Source organism: Herpailurus yagouaroundi, unplaced genomic scaffold, assembly GCF_014898765.1.
Source record: "Herpailurus yagouaroundi ecotype Mexico unplaced genomic scaffold, PumYag 163, whole genome shotgun sequence".
NCBI lineage: Eukaryota > Metazoa > Chordata > Mammalia > Carnivora > Felidae > Herpailurus > Herpailurus yagouaroundi.
Window position 1 is genome coordinate 27133058 of NW_024412404.1, and position 22041 is coordinate 27155098.

The 22041-nt window shown below is 41.3% G+C and overlaps 1 protein-coding gene across 6 annotated transcripts in view; it reads left to right on the forward strand.

The window, feature by feature from the left end:
- WDFY4 (WDFY family member 4) overlaps window positions 1-22041 on the forward strand; it is a 295803-nt gene that overhangs the window by 64484 nt on the left and 209278 nt on the right. For all 6 annotated transcript variants that reach the window (XM_040485696.1, XM_040485698.1, XM_040485701.1 and 3 more), the window contains one exon: window positions 15890-15983. In XM_040485696.1, the coding sequence (XP_040341630.1) occupies window positions 15890-15983 (94 nt within the window). The remainder of the gene's footprint in view (window positions 1-15889; window positions 15984-22041) is intronic.

Sequence of the window (22041 nt, forward strand, 5' to 3'; positions counted from 1 at the left end):
GTATTCTTGGATTATAACTTTCAGTTACATGCACAGGTCTTTTGTAAGATACAAGCCATCCCGGAACACCACGGGGTACCAGTGTCTGCCCTCCCTGGGATTCAAAACCCCACTTCCCATTCCTGCTCTTGGGATCCATACCTCAGAGCAATGCTTCTCATAGTGTGGCCCCTATAGCCTACCTTCCCTCATCAGAATCAGTTGTGAACATGCTAAGATACAGTCTCATCAACCAGATTTCCTGAATCACAGTCGCTGGGTTGGGAGTGTAGGGATTTTTAAAAAATCTCTTCTTGTTATTTTTAAGCACATCACACGTCGAGAACATCTTCCCCAGGTGCTAGGCATCTTTTCCTTAAAAACATTTGTTAAACATCTAACTTTTTTTATTAAGGTAAAGTCACATAACATGAAATTCATAATTGTATTTTATATATTTTTTAAGTTTATTTATTTAATTTGAGAGAGGGAGGGGTAGAGAATGCACAAGCAGGGAAGGCACAGAGAGAAGGAGAGACAGAATCCCAAGCACCACTGCTCGCCATCAGTGTGGAGCCTGATGGGGGTTTTGAACTCATGAACTGTGAGATCATGACCTGAGCCAAGATCGAGAGTCAGATGCTTAACTGACTGAACCACCCCGGTGCCCCAAAACAACAATTTTAAAGCAGACAACTCAGTGGCATTTAGAATCTTCATGATGTGCAAACACTACCTCTATCTAGTTCCAAAATATTTTCATTCCTCTAAAAGGAAAACCCTGTATACGCTCCCATTCCTTCAGCCAACCACTGTGCCACAGCCAGGTTTTCTGTCTCTTTGGATTTACTAATTTGGATATTTCATATAAATAGAATCACACAACAGGTAGCCTTTTCTGTCTGGCTTCCTTCACTTAACACGTTTTCAAGGTTCATCCCCGTTGTAACATATATCTGTACTTTATTACTTTATTATGGGTGAATATCATCCCACTGTATGTATACACCACAATTTGTTTTTCCATTCATCTGCTGATGGACATTTGGCTTGTTTTCACCTTTTAGCTATTATAAATAGTGCTGCTGTGAACATACACAGACATATATTTATTTGAGTCTTTGTAGTTGTTTTGTGTAAATACATAGGAGTGGAATTGCTGGATCAAAGGATAATTCTAGGTTTAATTTTTTGAGGAACCACCAAACAGTCTTCCATGGTAGCTGAACAAAATTTATAAATTCTAACCAGAAATCTATGAAGTTTCCAATTTCTCCAGGTGTTTACCGGTACTTATCTTCCATTAAAAAAATTGACAGCCATCCTCTTGAGTGTGGCCTAAGTGGCTCACTGCGGTTTTGATTTGCACTTCTCTGTTGGCTAAATGATGAATATCTTCCTGTGCTTGCTGGCCATTTGTAAATTTTCTTTGGAGAAATATCTGTTCAAGTCCTTTGCTCATTTTGAAATTGGATTGTTTCTCTTTTTGTTGTTTAGTTATATAAGTTCTTTGTATATTATGGATAATAGACCCTTATCAGTTTTATGATTTGCAAATATTCTCTCCCAATCTGTAGATTGCTCTCTTCATAATGTCCTCTGATGCACAAAAGCTTTTAATTTTGATGACATCTATGTGATCTCTTTTTTCTTTTGTTGCTTATGATTCTGGTGTTACATGTAAGAATCCATTGCCAAATCCAAAGATATGAAGATTTACCTCTGTGTTTTCCCCTAAAAGTTTTATAATTTTGGCTCTTGTGTTTAGGTCATTGATCCATTATATGATGTGAGGCCAGAGTTCATCTTCATTCTTTTGCATGTGGCTATCCGTTTCTCTCAGGACCGTGTGTTGAAGATTCTATTCTTTCTCCATTGAATGGTCCTAGCATCCTTGTTGAAGACTCAATCTTATTCCACTGGACTATGTGTCAAGCCTGTACCACACTGTTTTGATTACTGTAGCATTATGGTAAGTTTTGAACTCAGGATGTGTGAGCAGTCCAACTTTGTTCTTTTTAAATATCGTTGTAGCTATTTAGAGTTCCTTGCAATTCCATATGAATTTGAGGACCAGCTTTTACCCCTGAGTATGTTAGCTGCAGGCTTTTCATAAATGCCCTTTATCATGTTGAGGAAGTCTTTATTGATTCTTGGTTTTCTGAGTGTTTTTTATCATGAAAAGGTGTTGGATATTGTCAAATGCTTTTCTACATCAACTGAGGCAATCATTTGTTTTTCTTCCCCTTTGTCTGCTAATGTGGTGCGTTACATTGACTGGTTTTCTCATATTGAATCACTCACAGCCTGCATTCCTGGGATAATCTCCACTTGATCATAGTGTACAATCCTTTAAATACGCTGTTGGAGTTGGTTTGCTAGTGTGTTGTTGGCGGTTTTTCCATGTATATTCGTTAGGGATCTTGTCTGTAGTTTTTTGTTTGTTTGTTTCTTTGTGTAGCTTTGATATCAAGGTAATAATATAGGCTTCCTTGCTGTTCCCTGAACATACCGCACATACTCCCACCTTAAGGGTTTTTGCTGGCTGTTCCCTTTGCTTGAAACGCTTTTCCTCAGGATATCTGCATCCCATCTTTCAAGTCTGCCCAGTTGTCACCTTCTCAAGGAGGCCAACTCTGCCACCCAAATTAAAATTGCAAATTGCTTCCTTCCTCCACCCCAGCACTCTTCATGTTTTCTCCCAATGGCACTTATCTTCCTTCATAATGTATAATTTACTTATTCATGCTAATATATTAACATATTATACTCCATTGTAATAATGTAGTATGTATTGTATAATAATAATAACTTTTATTATTTATAATTTACATATTTATTATGTTTATCTTTATTATCTACACTACTCCCCTCACACCCGGGTGTGGGCTTTAGTTTAGTTTATTTATAGATGTATCCAGAGTGCTTGAATAGCTCCTGGCAAATAGTTAGGTCAATAAGTATTTGTTCTATTGAATTGAATAAATTAACACCAAGGCGAGATGTACTCCTGGCAATTTAGCCATTCTTTTTAGGCTGATGGTGCCAAGGACGATGTGGCCACAGGTTATGAGAGTAGTGCTCTGGCCAAAATGTTTGAAAATCAGGTGTTTGTGGGGCGCCTGGGTGGCCCAGTCAGTTAAGCATATGACTTCAGCTCAGGTCACGATCTCATAGTTCGTGGGTTCAAGCCCCGCGTCGGGCTCTGTGCTAACAGCTCAGAGCCTGGAGCCTGCTTCAGGGTCTGTGTCTCCCTCTCTCTCTGCACCTCCCCCACTCGAGTGCTGTCTGTCTGTCTGTCTCTCTCTCAAAAATAAATAAATATTAAAAAAAATTAAAAAAAAAGAAAATCAGGTGTTAGTAATTTGGGATTAGATTTGTGGGTTTTCGTGCATTTGTTTTTATTTTTCTTGTTAAGTTTTGAATTTACATATAGTAAAAGTCCCTTTTTTTCTGTGAACTTCTATGGGTTTTAATTCACTTAATTTAGAGCCATGTGACCACCCCCACAATTGGGATACAGAACAGTCCCATCACCTCAAATAGTTCCTGAATGTTGCTCCTTGATAGTGAACCCCTAACCCCTGGTAACCACTGATGTATCCCTATAGTTTTGTCTTTTCCATTAAACCATATAAATGTGGGTATACAATGTGTACTCTTTGGAGGCTAGTCTTTTGCATTCAGCATAAGGCCTCTGATGTGCATCCAATTTGTTGTGTGAATTGTTCGTGCATTTTGATTGCTGAGTAGTACTCCATTGTATGGCTGCAAGGATTTTCTCCCAGTCTGTAGCTTGTCTTTTCATTGTTAAAGTGACTTTTACAGATTGAAAATCTTTTATTTTTATGCAGCACAATTTATTAATGTTTTCATTTTATTGGGATTTTGGTATTCTATCTAAGAAATCTTTGCCAAGCTCAAGGCCACAGAGATTTTCTACTATGTTTTCTTTTAAAAGTTTTATAGGTTTATGATCCATTTTGAGTTTCTTTTACTGCACGGTGTGAAGTTTAATTTGAGATTTACTATTTTTGTTTGCATTTGGATATCTAATTCCTCCTGTGCCATTTGTTGAAAATATTATCCATTTCCATTGAATTATCTTTGTCCCTTTGTGAAAAATCAATTGGCCGTATTTATGTAAGTCTTTTTCTGGACTCTCTTCTGTTCCATTGATCTGTGTGTCTAGCCCTTCACTAATACTGTCTTGATCACTGTAGCTGTGTAATAAGTCATAACACCAGCTAATGTGAGTTCTCCAAATGTATTCTTCCTTTTCAAAATTGCTTCAATTATTTTAGTTCCTTTGCTTCTGGCTATCCTAGTATATGTAAATATAATGATCAGCCTGCCTATATCTACAAAACTGTTGGGATCTTGATTGGAATTACATTAAATCTAAGATGAATTTGGAGAGAATTGAGACAAATATATTAGATCTTCCAATCCACAGACATACTATGTTTTTCCTTTTATATAAGTCTATGATTCCTTCCTTCCTTCCTTCCTCCCTTCCTTCCTTCCTTCCTTCCTTCCTTCTTAATAAATTCTGTGGTAACTAGCATACAGAACCAGCACACTTTATTTTTTATTTTTATCAATAGAATTTATTGTCAAATAGGCTTACATACAACACCCAGTGCTCATCCCAACAAGTGCCCTCTTCAATGCCCATCACCTCTTTTCCCCTCTCCCCCGCTCCCCATCCACGCTCAGTATGTTCTCTGTACTTAAGAGTCTCTTGTGGTTTGCCCCCATCCCTCTCTGTTTGTAACTATTTTTTCCCCGTCTCTTCCACCATGGTCTTCTGTTAAACTTCTCAAGGTCCACATATGAGTGAAAACATATGTTATCTGTCTTTCTCTGACTGACTTATTTCACTCAGCATAATACCTTCCAGTTCCATTCACGTTGTGGCAAATGGCATGATTTCATTTTTTCTCATTGCCAAGTAGTATCCCATTGTGTATATAAATCACATCTTCTTTATCCACTCATCAGTTGATGGACATTTAGGCTCTTTGATGATTTGGCTATTGTTAAAAGTGCTGCTATAAACATTGGGGTACACGTGCCCCTATGCATCAGTACTCCTGTATCCCTTGGGTAAATTTCCTAGTAATGTTATTGCTAGGTCGTAGGGTAGTTCTATTTTTAACATTTTGAGGAACCTCCACACTGTTTTCCAGAGTGGCTGCACCAGTTTGCATTCCCACCAACAGTGCTAGAGGGTTCCTGTTTCTCCACATCCTCGCTAGCATCTGTAGTTTCCTGATTTGTTCATTTTAGCCACTCTGACCGATGCGAGGTGGTATCTCAGGGTGGCTTTGATTTGTATTTCCCTGATGAGGAGTGACGTTGAGTATCTTTTCATGAGCCTATTGGCCATCTGGATGTCTTCTTTGGAAAAGTGTCTATTCGTGTCTTCTGCCCATTTCTTCACTGGATTATTTGTTTTTCAGGGGTGGAGTTTGGTAAGTTCCTTATAGATTTTGGATACTAGCCCTTTATCCGATATGTCATTTGCAAATATCTTTTCCCAATGTGTCGGTTGCCTTTTAGTTTTGTTGAATGTTTCCTTTGCAGTGCAGGAATTTTCATCTTGATGAGGTCCCAATAATTCATTCTTGCTTTTAATTACCTTGCCTTTGGAGATGTGTCGAGTAAGAAATTGCTGCAGCTGAGGTCAAAGAGGTTTTTTCCTGCTTTCTCCTCTAGGGTTTTGGTGGTTTCATGTCTCACATTCAGGTCCTTCATCCATTTAGAGTTTATTTTTGTGAATGGTGTAAGTGGTCTAGTTTCATTCTTTTGCATGTTGCTGTCCAGTTCTCCCAGCACCATTTGCTAAAGAGACTGTCTTTTTTCCATTGGATACTCTGTCCTGTTTTGTCAAAGATTAGTTGGCCATACATCTGTGGGTCCAATTCTGGACTCTCTATTCTATTTCATGGTCTATGTGTCTGTTTTTGTGCCAATACCATACTGTCTTGATGATTACAGCTTTGTAGTAGAGACTAAAGTCTGGGATTATGATGCCTCCCTCTTTGGTTTTCTTCTTCAATATCACTTTGGCTATTCGGGGTCTTTTGTGGTTCCATACAAATTTTAGGATTGCTTGTTCTAGGTTCAAGAAGAATGCTGGTGCAATTTTGATTGGGATTGCATTGAATGTGTAGATTGCTTTGGGTGGTATTGACATTTTAACAATATTTATTTTTCCAGTCCATGAGCATGCAATGTTTTTCCATTTCTTTGTGTCCTTTTCAATTTCCTTCATAAGCTTTCTATAGTTATCAGCATACAGGTCTTTAACATCTTTGGTTAGGTTTATTCCTAGGTATTTTATGGTTCTTGGTGCAATTGTAAATGGGATCAATTTCTTTATTCCTCTTTCTGTTACTTCATTATTGGTGTATAAAAATGCAACTGATTTCTGTACATTGATTTTGTACTGTGCGACTTTGCTGAATTCATATATCAGTTCTAGCAGTCTTTCAGTGGAGTCTTTCAGGTTTTCCATGTAGAGTATCATGTCATCTGAGAAAAGTGAGTTTGACTTCTTCTTTGCCAGTTTCGATGCCTTGTATTTTATCTTGTTGTCTGATTGCTGATGCTAGGACTTCCAACACTATGTTAAATAACAGCGGTGAGAGTGGACATCCCTGTTGTGTTCCTGAAAGCTGAGAGCTGAGAGCTTTCCCCCATTGAGGATGATATCAGCTGTGGGCTTTTCATATGTGGCTTTTATGATGTTTAAGTATGTTCCTTCTATTCTGACTTTCTTGAGGGTTTTTATTAAGAAACGATGTTGTATTTTATCAAATGCTCTTTCTGCATCTATTGACAGAATCATATGGTTCTTATCCTTTCTTTTATTAATGTGATATATCACACTGATTGATTTGTGAATATTGAACCAGCTCTGCAGCCCAGGAATGAATCCCACTTGATCCTAGTGAATAATTCTTTTTATATGATGTTGAATTTGATATGCTAGTATCTTGTTGAGAATTTTTGCATCCATGTTCATCATGGATATTGGCCTGTAGTTCTCCTTTTTTGTAGTTCTCTGTCTGGTTTGGGAATCAAGGTAATGTTGGCTTCATAGAATGCATCTGGAAGTTTTCCTTCAATTTCTATTTTTTGGAACAGCTTGAGAAGGATAATTATTAACTCTGCTGTAAATGTCTGGTAGAATTCCCCAGGGAAGCCATCTGGTCCAGGACTCTTATCTGTTGGGAGATTTTTGATAACTGATTCAATTTCTTCACTAGTTATGGGTCTGTTCAAATTTTCTATTTCTTCCCGTTAGAGTTTTGGAAGTGTGTGGGTGTCCAGGAATTTGTCCATTTCTTCCAGGTTGTCCTGTTTGTTGGCATAGTTTTTTTATAGTATTCTTTGATAGTTGCTTGAATTTCTGAGGGATTGGTTGTGACAAATCCATTTTCATTCGTGATTATATCTATTTGGGTCCTCTCTCTTTTCTTTTTGAGACGTCTGGCCAGGGTTTATCAATTTTGTTTAGTTTTTCAAAAAACCAACTCAATTTCATTGATCTGTTTTACTATTTCTTTTTTTTTTATTCTGTATTTTTTATTTCTGCTCTGATCTTTATTATTTTTCTTCTTCTTCTGGGCTTGGGGTTTCTTTGTTGTTCTGTTTCTAGTTCCTTTAGAACTTTAGGTGTACTGTTAGATTTTGTATTTGGGATTTTTCTTATTTCTTGAGATAGGCCTGGATTGCAATGTATTTTCCTCTTAGGACTGCCTTTGCTGCATCCCAAAGGGTTTGGATTGTTGTATTTTCATTTTCATTTGTTTCCATATATTTTTAAATTTCTTCTTTAATTGCCTGGTTGACCCATTCATTCTATAGTAGGATGTTCTTTAACCTGCATGCATTTGGAGGTTTTCCAGACTTTTTCCTGTGATTGATTTCAAGTTTCATAGCACTGTGATCTGAAAGTGTACATGGTATGATCTCAATTCTTTTATATTTATTGAGGACTGTTTTGTGACCCAGTACGTGATCTATTTTGGAGAATGTTCCATGTGCACTCGAGAAGAATGTATATTCTGCTGCTTTCGGATGCAAAGTTCTAAATATATCTCTCAAGTCCATCTGGTCCAGTGTATGATTCAAGGCCATTGTTTATTTATTGATTTTCTGCCTAGATGATCTATCCATTGTTGTAAGTGGAGTATTAAAGTCCCCTGCAATTACCACATTCTTACCAATAAGGTTGCTTATGTTTGTGATTAATTGTTTTATATATTTGGGTGCTCCCATATATAAATGCATAAACATTTATAATTGTTAGCTCTTCCTGACGGATAGAGCCCATAATTATTATATAATGTCCTTCGTCTCTTGTTACAGTCTTTATAAAATCTAGTTTGTCTGATATAAGTATGGCTACTCCAGCTTTCTTTTGAATCCCAGTGGCATGATAGCTGGTTCTCCACCCCTCACTTTCAATCTTAAGGTGTCCTCAGGTCTAAAATGGGTCTCTTGTAGACATAAAATAGATGGGTCTTGTTTGTTTTTTTTTTAATCCATTCTGATACCCTACATCTTCTGATTGGAGCATTTAGTCCCTTTACATTCAGTGTTATTATTGAAAGATATGGGTTTAGATTCGTTGTGCTATCTGTAGATATTTGCTTCTAGTGATGTCTCTTGCCTTTGTGGTCTTTGCAACACTCAGAGAGTTCCCCTTAGGATCTCTTGTAGGACTGGTTTAGCGGTAATGAATTCCTTCAGGTTTTGTTTGGGAAAACTTTTATCTCTCCTTCTATTCTGAGTGACAGGATTGCTGGATAAAGGGTTCTTGGCTGCATATTTTTCCTATTCATCACATTGAAAATTCCCTGCCACTCCCTTCTGGCCTGCCAAGTTTCAGTATGTAGAACTGCTATGACTCTTATGTGTCTACCATTGTAGGTTAAGGCCCGTTTATCCCTAGCTGCTTTCAGAATTCTCTCTTTATCTTTGTATTTTGCCAGTTTCACTATGATATGTCGGGCAGAAGATTGATTCAAGTTACATCTGAAGGGAGTTCTCTGTGCCTTCTGGATTTCAATGTCTGTTTCCTTCCCCAGATTGGGGAAATTCTCAGCTATGATTTGTTCAAGCACACCTTCAGTCCCTTTTTCTCTCTCTTCTTCTTCTGGAACTCCTATGATACAGATATTGTTTAGTTTCATTGAATCACTTAGTTCTATAATTCTCCCCTCATGATCCAGAATTTTTTTTTATCTCTTTTTCTCTGCTTCATATTTTTCCATAATTTTATCTTCTGTTTCACCTATTCTCCCCCACTGCCTCTCAGTTCTCACTGTCACCTCCTCTAGTTTATTTTGCACCTCATTTACAGCATTTTTAAATTAATCATGATTATTTTTTAGTTCCTTGATCTCTGCAGCAATAGATTCTCTATTGTCTTCTACGCTTTTTTTCAAGTCCAGCGATTAATCTTATGACTATTATTCTAAGTTCTTGTTCAGTTATATTGTTTGTATCTGTTTTGAGCAATTCTTTAGCTGTGATTTCTTCCTGGAATTCTTTTGAGGAAAATTCTTCCGTTTCATCATTTTGGCTAGCTTTCTGTCCCTTATGTGTTTTAAAAGCTTGTTATGTGCCCTGCACCTGCAAGCACTACTATATTAAAGAGGGGTCATACACGGTCCAGAGCCTGGCCCTTCCGGAGGTATTTTTTGGAGAGTGTTACTTGCTCTCTGTTGTTGTGACATTGGTTACTTTATCTCCCTACTCGTAGTGATGTTTTGAACCCTCCACTAAGTGTGCTTTGATTTGTTTGTTGAAGTAGCCTTGGAAAGGAAAACAAACAAACAGAAAACAAAAACACACAACCCCACAAACAAACAAACCTCAAAAACAGAAAACCAGAGACCCCAGCTACAAGTAAACAACAGGGTGGAGGTGATGCTGATGGAAGAGGCCTTATCCCATACAAAGAAAGAAATGACAGGGGTGGGGAAACATAAAAAAATAAAACTTGATCAGACAGAGAAACTATACGGCTTAATCCAGAGAGAGAGAATGGAGAATAAAGAAGGAGGTGTGAAACGTGGATCAAGAGAAGGAATTAGGTATGTCTGCTTAAACAGACCAAAGACCAGAGTAACCAGACTAGAGGAAGGGAGAGATAAGGAGAAAAGGAAGACTATATCTATATAATAAGAACTGTCCAAGAATTAGACCAGGCAATGCAGCAGCGCTGGTCTGGAGGAGGGGCCTTCTGGTTCCTCAGCATCTATTCGGCTCCAGTAGATACACAGTTCCCAGACGCAGATGGGCGTGGCTTGGCGTTGGCGGGCCCCGCCTCCACTGTGGGCCCTGCGGTCCGATCCCTGAAGCCCCACCTTGTTGGTGAAGCCCCACCTTGTTGGTGATGGGGAGAAAAATGGCGACACCCCAGTCTCTCCTCCACCGACGGATATCCCAAACCACACTGATCCAGCCGTCCTCACTGTACCGCGGGTGCAAACGAGGTGGTTTGTCTTGCCCACTCCAGTGCCTGGTGCTTGGCTGGGGTTCAAACTCCCTCCTCAGGCAGATACTGGGGAAATGCTGCTCTGCACCGCCTGATATATGGTCCCCTGCTGGCAGGCGCAAGCAGGCTTTGTCCTGTCCCACAGCTCTCCAGGGAGGAGATCGCTTTCTCCTACTGGGGACTGCACCCCTGACCTAGCCACTGAACCCAGGGCTGGCTCCTCTCCTCCCGAGGTGCGCAATCCCAGCAGCCAACTCCAGTCCGGAGAAAGCCCCGGGAGTTAGAGACTGGATCTTTCTCCATCCAGGTCCAAGGTTTTTCTCTTGTCCAGATATAGTCCTGTGCTTCCCCAGCTGCTCTTTCTCTTTCCTTTTCTCTCCGCAGAAAGGGATCCCTCCCCTCCGTTCGTTTTCTCTCTCCCAGCTCGCAATCACGCACCTAAGGCCCCTCAGATTGTCCCAGTGGGTCCCTGGAAGCGACTGTCTCTTTGTCTCCTGGACTCTCAGAGTTCAAAGTTCGTTAACTTTAACACTGCTTTGTTTGAGAGAGGAGGGAACTTTGGATCCTCCCCAGCACACAAAGAGCTCCCCAGCACACTTTGAAAAAAAGAGTTATACCTAAGTATTTATTCGTTTTTTGAGCTTTATTTTAAGTGACATTTTTAACGTTTTGTTTTCCAGTTGTTTAATTCTAGTATATAGGAATATGATTAATTTTTACATGTAATTGTGAACCCTGAGACCTTGTTAAATTCACTTATTAGTTCTAAGAGTTCTTTTTTTTTTTTAATACATTGCTTAGGATTTTCTGTGTAGACAATCATATTGTCTGGGAATAGTGAGGTTTTATGTCTTCCTTTCCAATCTGTTGTTCCAAACATAGTACTGAATAGGACCAGTGACAGCAGACATCCTTGATTTGTTCTTAGTCTTGGGGAGAAAGTGTTCAGTCAATCTTTTGCCATCAAATATTATATCAGCTCTGGGTTTCTTCTTCTTTTAGGTGTCCAGTATCAGGTTATGGATAATTCCTTCTATTTCTAGTTTACTGATAACTTTTTTCATGAACAAATGTCAAATTTGTCAAATCCTTTTTTCTGTGTATGATCATGTTATTTTATTTTAAAATTTATTTATTTATTTACTTATTTATTTTCTGAGAGAGTGAGAGAGAGAGAGAGAGAGAGGGGAGGGGGGATGTGGAGAGAGAATCTTAAGCAGGCTCCACTCCCAGCATGGAGTCTGATGCAGGGCTCTAGCTCATGACCATGAGATCATGACCTAAGCTGAAGTCTCAAGCTTAACCGACTGAGCCACTCAGGCACCTAAGTTCAAAATATTTTAAAACTTTTCTTGAAACTTTGTCTTTAACCCATGAGCTATTTAGAACTATGTTGTTTACAGCATGAATGTGCTGAATACCACTGAACTGGTCACTTGAAAATGGTTAAGATAGTAAGTTTTATGTCATTTGTTTTTTATCACAACTAATAAGAAATACGTTGTTTAGTTTCCAAGTACATGGAAAATTTTCATTTATCTTTCTATTACTCATTTTTAATTTAATTCTGTCACGATCAGAGAACAGGTTTAAGGTTTATTTTATGACCTAGACTATGGTCTCTTTTGACAAAGTTTCCACAGAATGTGAAAAGAGGGTGTATTCTGAAGTTGTTGAGTGGAATGTTCCCTAAGTCAATCACATTGGTTGTTTATGGTGTTGTTCAGTTTTATACTTTTGATTGTTTTCTACTTTTCCTATCAATTGCTGAAAGAAGAGTGTTGAAGTCTCCAGCTATAACTGTGAATTTGTCTGTTTGTCCTTCTACTAGTTTTTCTTTATGAATTTTGATGCTCTGTTGTGAAATGCCTACACATTTTGGGTGCTGTGCTGCCTTTAATGATTGTGCAACATAACCTGTTCATTCCTGGTAATTTTTGTTGCTCTGAAGCCTGTTTTTTCTAGGATTAGTAGAGCCACACCAGCTTTCATTTGATCAGTGTTAGCATGGTTTAAATTTTTTCTAGCCTTTTTCTTTTAATCTGTCTATATTATTATATTTCAAGTGTGTGGTATATAGTTTGGGTTTTTTTTCCCCCATTCTGACAATATGTGTCTATTAATTGGGGTATGTGGACAATTTTTATTTCATGTAATTTTTGATATGGTTGGACTTAGGTCTACCATTTTGTTATTTGTTTTCTCCTTGTTCCCCCTTTTTTGTTCCTCTGTTTCTCTTTCCCTAACTTTTTGTGGATTATTTGAATATATTATAGTATTCAGTTTAAATGTATCTGTAATATTTTTTTTACTATCTCTCTTTGTCTTCTTTCTTTAGTGCTTGTCTTAGGGATTACAATGCACATACTTAACATCCTACTTAGAATTAATATTTTGCTACTTTAAATGGAATACAGAAAGTTTACCTCTATGCAGGTTCCTTTACTCTCTGCTATTTTTGGTGTAATATTCATAGTATTACATCTAGTAATATTTTTCTTTCAACCATCATACAGATGTTAAGAACTTCAGAAAAAAATGTAGTCTATTTTAAAAAAATGTTTATTTATTTAGACAGAGAGAGAAAGAGAGAGAGTGAACACAAGAAGGGGCAGGGGTAGAGGGAGAGGGAAAGAGAATCCCAAGGAGGCACCACACTGTCAGCACAGACCCCAAAGTGGGGCTTGATCCCACGGCCCTGGGATTATGGCCTGAGCCAAAGTCAAGAGTAGGATGCTTAACTGACTGAGCTACCCAGGCGCCCTGGAAAAACATACTCTATTAAGGTTGTCCAATTATTTGCCATTTCTCTTGGTCTTTCTTCATTCCTGAAATACCATGTTTCTTTCTATTACTATTTCCCTCCCATCTGAAAAACTTCCAGTATTATTTTTTGAGAAAATCTCATGACAAGAAATTCTCTTTGTTTTCCTTCATCTGGGAACATATTTCTTTTGTCTTTATTTCTGAAAGATATTTTCCTGGATATGGAATTATGTGTATTTCTTTTCAACACTTTACAGTTATTGTTCCTTTAGTTTCTGATTTCTCATGAGAAAATCCACAGCCATTCAAATTGTTGTTCCCCTGTATATAGTGTGTTTTTTTTTTCCCCCCTCTGGCTGCTTTCAAGATTTTTTTAATTGTCTTTAGAGTTTAGTAGATTGACTGTGATGTTCCTGGGCACATATTGCTTTGTTGATTTTGTTAAGCTTCTTAAATCTTTAAGGGTATGTATTTCACCAGATTTAAAGAAACAACAGCTAAAACTTTCCTGAAAAATTTTTTTTACACTACACTCATTCTCCTATTCTTCTGGAACTCCTACAATAGGATGTTAGATCCTTCAGTATTATTACACATGAGTTTGAGGCTTTCTTTTTTTTTTTTTTTTTTTCAACGTTTATTTATTTTTGGGACAGAGAGAGACACAGCACGAACGGGGGAGGGGCAGAGAGAGAGGGAGACACAGAATCGGAAACAGGCTCCCGGCTCTGAGCCATCAGCCCAGAGCCCGACGCGGGGCTCGAACCCACGGACCGCGAGATCGTGACCTGGCTGAAGTCGGACGCCTAACCGACTGCGCCACCCAGGCGCCCCAAGTTTGAGGCTTTCTTATGTTGAAAAAAAAACTTTTCTTTTTTTGTTGTTCACATTGGGCAATTTCTGTTGATCTATCTTTCAATTCATGGGCTCTTATCTCTTTCATCTTATTGTTTTATTGTTCTCATTTAGTGAGATTTTTAAATTCATTATTGTATTTTCAGCTCTTAAGTTTCCATTTGACTCTTTTTTTACTGCTTCAGTTTCTTTACTGAGGCTTTCTAGCTTTTCATTCATTTCAATAGTATTCACCCTTATTCCTTACCAGGGTGGTTACTAACAGCTGATTTAAAGTTTTGTCTGATAATTCCAACATCTATGTCATCTCAAGCTTTTCATCATCTATTGATTATCTTTTTCTGTGTGAGATATTGAGATTTCTCTGACTTGTTCTATGCTAAGTAATTTCAGATTGTGTCTGGGACATTTCGAATGTTGTGAACTCTAGCTCCTGTTCATGTCTTCTGGAGAATGTTGATTATTTTGCTTTAGCAGGCAACCAACCAGGTTAGGTTCAGTCTGCAAGTTCTTACCTACCTTCTGTGGACAACGTTTCCAGTATTAGTTTGGTTTCACAGACTTGCCAGTGCGATTTGATCTATTCTCTATTTGCCCATGAAGTTGCCAGTATAGGGTGGTAGCTTCTCCTTGAGTTCAGTTCTCAAAGCCTTTGGAATGTGGTTTAGGGTCAGATCCGCACATGCACAGCTAGCTCAGAGTTGAGCCCAGAGGTTGATACATCATCTGACGTTCTTAAGTCTCCTCCTCGTCATCATCTCCCCAATACTTTATGGCTCTCAGGGGCCCCTTCCTTCTCCTCTGTCTAGGAATGTGAAGCTTTAGTTTCCCTGTCATTTCACATACTTCTCACCACTGCATCTGTTTCTGGGGCCAAGCAGGAAAGGAAAAAGAGAGACAACAGCAGTGGGGATTTGGCCTATATTCTTGGAACCATGGTTATTTTGGTTTGAGAGGATTGTCTTCTCCCAGGATTTCAGGCACCTGCCTGGCCACTGCTACTGCTGTGGGGTTGCCTGGAGGCTGGCTGAGAAAGAATGAAGAAATCTAGCAAAGAAAATCCCAGGGGTTCTCCTCCGTGTTCTATGATTTGCAGTGGCCTCCTTTCCTGCTCCTCAGACCAGAAACAGAGATCTTTTCTTGGTGCTCTGTCCTTGTCTGCACGTGGTGCCCATTTCAGTTTTCAGACTCCCTATGAGCCCATACCAAGGAATGCTGGAGGGAGAAGCCCCAGGAAATAAACTCAATGCCAGTTGCATGGTGCTTTGGGTTTGGTTTCCCTCTCTGCTACCATTTATGTTTCAGAGCCATCAGAGAGCTGCTCGTGTGTCCTATGTGAGTTTTGAGTTGCATTCGGTGGGTAGGACAGAGTAGAGCATGCTTACACCATCTTGAAGGGATCCAGAAGCCCTTGTATGTGTGTGTTCACCATAAAACGAGAGCGGCTCCATCTCCTACAATGCCTGGAAAGAAGGGGAAAGGACAGGCAGCTAACTTGCGTTGAATATCAACTGTGAACCAGCCACAGCGCCCTGGTGCACAAAAGCATTATTTAATGTCTCTCTGAGGCAAGAGCTCCAGTTTGTGAGCTCCACTGTCTAGTTGGGGAAAATTCAGCTCAGAATAATTATTTCAAAGTCATATAGATAATTAGTGGTAGACTGAGGATGTGTATTATGGCCTGTCTTAGAAAAATTCAGAAAGGTTTGTGAAAAGCAAAAGACACTGGAAAACTCAAAACTGATACCCTGCTCCCCCTTCTCTCTGCAGGATGGATGAAGGGGATGCTGTGATCATACACCCTGGGGTCCTGTGCATCATGGTGAGACTGCTGCCTCGGTTGTACCATGAAGACCACCCCCAGGTACTTGTTGATGAACACACATCTTTGTCTTTTTCACATGACTGATCGTTTAAGCTCCTTCCTGCCAGACTGTTTTCTTTTTTGCTTTTGCCCTCAGTGCCCTGCATTAGCAGAGCCACCCTTGCAAAGCACCTTCCGCAGGGGAGATTCAGTATGTCTGTGACCCTTGATTGAGTTCTGCCCCCCCTTCCAAGGCCATTTAGAACAGGTCATTTCTTCTGGCAAAGTGACCTTCTGAAAACAACAGCCAAACAAAAACCAGTTGAAATGATTCAACCTTCATGAGGCAAGCCCTGGATGCTAAGGATGGTGCTGGGCCTTGGGGGGCTCAGCAGTCCTTGCCTCCCATCCATTCGTCCATCCTGTGGATGTTGGCTGTGATCCTGGCTTGGCGCTCTGTGGAGGACATGCCAGGCTAACAAGATGGAGCCTGTCCGTGGATCCTGCATCCATCATGGGGACCAAGAAGTGGTACCAGTGCAGACAGGCTAAATAAATAAGCTCACAAATAAATATACGATTACCAATTATGACAAGTGATAATGAGGGGAAAAACAGGATGCTGAGAAAGAATAATGGGAATGGAGATGGGGGAAGGCCTAATTCAATCTAATTTAGAGGAAGGAGTGGAGGTCAGGGAAGCCATCTCCTAGATGGTGACATTCAAGCCGAGCCCTGAAAGCTGAGTAACAATTAGCCAGGCAGGAAGGAGTCTGCTGCAGGCGGCTGGAGTGGGAGCAAAGGGGGAGAGTGGGGAACGTGCCAGATGTGACAGGCAGAGGAAGACTGGAGCCTTGTTTGAGTATGCAGTTCTGTCTCAAGGGCAGCAAGAAGCATCTCTCAAGTGAGTGGACGATGACTCTATCAGGTTTTTGTATCAGAAATATCTCTTTCGTTGTTGCGTGGGGAAGGGCCTGGGAATGGGGACAGAAGTTAGTGGGCCATGTCTGCAGTTCCACATTGGCGGTGGCTCAGGTAGGGTGGTGTCTGGGTAAGTGTGAAGAGAGAGGAGACATCGAATCACAGAGCCCCGAGATGAATGGGTCCAGGGAGCGGGAAGAGGAAGCCAAAGGCAACCCTCAGGTTCCCGTCCTGGAAGAACGAAGGGCCCTATTGCAGAGTGAAAGGATGGAGCAATAGAACAAGACAATTCTTGAATAAGTTCACTCCGTTGGTATGATAAATACTTTAGAAATTCTGAGGAAGAAACTGGAAGGGTTGAGGAAGACCTGGAGGATGCACGCTTTGCTTAGCAGCAGATGGAAGGAAATGAGTGGAACGGAGCAACCAGGCGTGGTGGCTGGACCCTTTCACGGCTTATTTGTCCTCACAGCAGTTTCAGCGGGAGTATTATTGTCTGTTTTAACCAGCGGGGAAACAGAGACTCAGACAACGTAAAGCACTTTGAAGGATTCCCCGTTGGTGGACTTGGTATTGAATGTGGTCCTACCTGGCGACAGGTCTCCTGGTCTGTTCCCTGCACAGTGGTGGCTTCCTTGGGAAGAATGAGGGGCGGGGGTTGCAGGCCCAGCTTTTCTTTGTCCAGGACTTAAAAAGGAAATGGTATGTTCTAGGGAGAAGTGACAACTGGGGGCGTTATTAATCACAGCCTGAAAATGTCAATGACCTGGTCAAATACTATAAGTCCTCCGAAGTCAGTGAGAGAAGTAGAGTCAGGAGCAAAAGCCTTGATGTGTAAGAAAGGGAACCGTTTTCACTAAGGCAATTCTGTAGTTTTGATACAGGCTTAAAAAAAAAAGAGTAGGGGGCTGACCTGTTTCCATGGCTCTATGTCCCTTTGTAACTGGAATCATTGTTCTCGTTCTTATTCCTTTTCTGGGAAGTGACAATGAAATGATTATCAAACCAATGAACAGAGACACATGTCATGGTGAAATGGAAAGCACTTTATATTTTTCAACATTTATGGAAAAGCAGCAGGCTGGGATAAGATGGGTCTGATTGTTTCTTTAGTTATCTGTTGCTGTGTAACAAACTACTGCCGAGTTAACAAACCATGTCATTCCTTCTCATGGTACATGTGGGGTAGGAATTTAGACGGGCACGGCAGGGACAGCTCCTCTCTGTGCCACATGGTAGTCGGTGGGATGGACCATTTAAGATGTCTTCTTTACTCATGCAACCCATGCCTCGCAAAGCTGGTTCTGATGGCAGGGGGTTCCCGGGCTGGGTCACATGTCTGGGGCCTTGGTTTGAGCTGCTCATAAGATCCTGGGTTCTCCTCCATGGAGACTTCTCCATCTGGCCTCTACCTGTGTCCTTCCAAGTGGACCCTCCAACCGGCCACATAGTAGCTCAGAGACCCCAAAGGCACAAAAGCAGAAGCTGCCTGCCCTTCCAAAGGCTTAGGCCTTGAACAAGGCAGCCTGGCTTCCACAGTATTGGTCTACTGGTCAAAGTGAGTCATAGGTTCAGCTAAGACTCTGTGGGAAGGGCCATATGCCTCCCTTACTGACGTGAGGGGTTGCATGCATATATATAGGACAGAAGGAATTGTTAGGGGTTATCTTTTAAGACCAGCGCCTACTTGCCTTAAGCATTAACTGGTAGATAAAAATATTCAACCCCTAAATAAAATGTCCTTTAATTCTTTAAATGTCGTCTAACCACTTAGTTGTCTCAAGTGTGGGACTTTGCTTTCTTTACCTTGGCATTCAAGATTGGCCTGCCTCGTTTTGAAGGCCATTTTGGAGCATTTTGGAAACTAATAGACACTCAGGGGCTATCTCTATGCTAGGCATGTTATTTCATCAATATTCGTAACAGCTCATTCCAGTACTCTAGAATCTCCCCATTTTGCAAGTGCTTGAGGCTCAAGAAAGTTCTGTGGTCATGGGGCTGGTGAGGAGAGGTCTGGAACTCACTCCCAGGCCCCAAGTCAAGAAGTGCCTGATGAATGGGTCTCTCACTCTTTGAAGCTTTGGCAGAGTGTAGGATCATGCATTCTTAGCCTCGTACATTTTTCCAGGTGCAGTAGCCTCATTGTGAGGATGTCTGGCTTCCTCAGCTATATTTCCAACAATGCAATGTGCTTGCAATGAGATCAACCAAGCCAGTGGTATGAGTGGCCTTAGCAGTCAGACGGTTGCTGGTGGATGTGTTGTGCGAAACTCCACCACAGTGATGACCCGTGATGTGAGACAGAGCAGAAAGTGGCCTATCTCTCATCTCCTAGGGCATGGAAATTGTGTGGATGGACCTGAGTTTCAGATCCACTCTGTGAGTTGTCACATTAGTGCATGGAGTGGGACTCTACTCCTCTGTGATGGCAATCGGACATATTAAGTATGCAAATGAGAACTCCATTTGTTAGGATTCTTTTTCTCCAGTCAAGTCACAATAAGTAATTTAAGGAGAAGTCTAATTCTCCCTCACTGTCTCAAACATGCAAATGAAATGTAGTAGTGTGTTTTCTCAAATATTTGCTGCAGATGCCAAATCAGCAGCTATTAAAAGTTGAATAATTACAGTAATTAATTAATTTCTGGAAGGGGGGGGTGGGAAACCTCATAACAATCAATAGAAGAGCAAATCAAATGAGAAACGAGACCACACAGGAAAAAGCCGGAACAGAAAGGGCTGCAGGACTGCATCTTTGGTGCAGGAAAGTGCAGTATATGGCAGTGTTACTAAGAGGATGGAATGTGAGATCCCCCTCTCCCTGTAGGTGGGCCTGATTGTTCCCAGCATTACACGTGTAGCCACCCTCCTCAGATGATCTTCCTACCTCATGGGTGAGAAACTGATGGCTTTCCAAGCACAGATGTCATTTCAGGGGTGATAGCTTAAATAACTACACATATGGGGTATCTGATTTATTTCTTTTTTTTTTTAATTTTTTTTCTTAACGTTTATTTATTATTGAGAAACAGAGAGAGACAAAGCATGAGCATAGGAGGGGCAGAGGGAGGAGGAGACAGAGAATCCAAAGCAGGCTCCAGGCTCTGAGCTGTCAGCACAGAGCCCGACGCAGGACTCAAACCCACAAACTGCGAGATTATGACCTGAGCCGAAGTCAGACGCTCAACCAACTGAGCCACCCAGGCGCCCCTGATTTATTTCTAATCATGGCCGTAGGAAAATTGTTTTGCTCACAACCAAGAGGTGTCTTTCCCCCGACCCTCCAAAATGTTAGCACCATGAACTGCTCTTGGAAAGATAATCCAGTTGGGTTGTTTTTTTGGCCTCCTGTGTCATCACCAGTGTTAAAACTGGACTGGGGGAATTCAGCTGTGACTGTTGCTGTCCTAAGCACAAGGCAGACATGGAGTCCAGCTCAGTTCTCTGGGGGCTGAGTTGGTCTCAGAAAGAAGCAACAAATTGGCAAGAAGACGTTTTCCCTTTCTAGATGCTCAGCAGCCTTAAGGGTCTCGTTGTAGGGATGTGGCTGTGGGCCAGAACTCTGACCGGTCCTGCAAGGGCTCTCTGGTCCCCAGCATCACTCTGCTTTCATCAGGACTGCCTTCTTCAGTGACTAGTGGGGGGCATTTGCTTGTGCTCATAAGTGTAACTCAGAGGGTGGGAAGCCAGATCCAGTTTCACAGAGGTGGAACTCAGATTGTGATGGAGCAGCCAATGGGATGTACGTGCGACTGTGAATAATTACTCACACCTTCTAGATGCTGCTGGGGATTCAGAGATGAATGTCACAGGAGCTCACACTCTGAGTCAAGGGTGGCTAGGAAGAGGAGTGTAGAAGACAGCAAGACCACACTCTCATGACTATAACAAAGGTTTGCCCACTGGGCCTTGGGACAGAGGGGAGGGAAAGCCACAGAGAGCTGGGGATATGGCTGGAATCTGGAGCCAGGCATTAAAGAAATGGCGCCTGGGTGGCTCAGTTGGTTAAGCAACCCACTTCCGCTCAGGTCATGATCTCACCCTTCGTGAGTTCGAGCCCCGTGTCAGGCTCTGTGCTGCTAGCTTCAGAGTATCTGTCTCATTCTCTCTCTCTCTCTCTGTCCCTCCTCCACAAATTCTCTCTCTCTCTCTCTCTCTCTTTCAAATAAATAAATAAAACAAACAAACAAAAAAAGACATGCCCATGCCAGCTCAGGTAGAGGAGGGAGGGAAGAGAAGAAGCTCATCCACAGATAGAAGCATGCGTGAAGATGTGTATTTGGGGACTTTGAGTCGTTCAGCTGGGCTAGGGTAGACCACGTGGGTAGAAAGGCAGTGAGTAGGGCTGCAAAAGTCAGCCAAAGCCACACCATGAAGGGTCCTGAATACCATGCTAAGAGAATTGAATTGTATTGGGTTACCATCCATCATCATCATCATCACCATCATCATCACCACCTGTACCACACTCTTAAGTGAACACCTACTGTATGAGAGTAGATTTCAAGCTTTGAAGACAGCAGGGTTTCAGATCTCAGCTCTGCCCCTGAACAGTCACACAGCTGTGGGAAATGACTTAACCTCTGTGACCCTTAACTTTCTTGGCTGTAGCGTGGGGGATAATAATATCTTCCTTGTGGCATTATTGTTGATGACGCAGTGCATGAGCCCTCAGCACAGTGAGCAGAACATACACCGCAGCATGGGAAGCACTTGCTAAATGGTGAAACTACTGCTTTTAATGGCCAGAAACTCTACAAGCATTTTATCTTTATAAGACCCCTGCAAGGTGGATATCAATGTTCCCACTTTGCCGATGAGGACTTGAAACTTGTAGAAATTGAGTGACAGATTTAACATGGTTGCTAGGTGGCAGACGTCTGTGATGCCAGGCTCCTGGACCTCCAGCCTCTGTGCTGAGTGGCCTTTCCTGCGTGGACTTGGTAACCACGGGAGGCTATTGGAAAGCAACAACATGATCAGACCTGGGTATTAGGGAGACCGTGGTCTACAGTCAGTCAGTACCACAAGTCACTGTTGGGTGCGTTCCAGATTCTACCACCCTGGAAAAGCCCTGGGCAGTCTGATGGGACAGAAAAAAAGATCAGGCTCAGGGCTGCATTTGTCTATCAACTCTTTGTACCTTAATTTGGAAAAGCGTGCCATTTTCTGGAATTAGCCTGCATTTCAAACACAT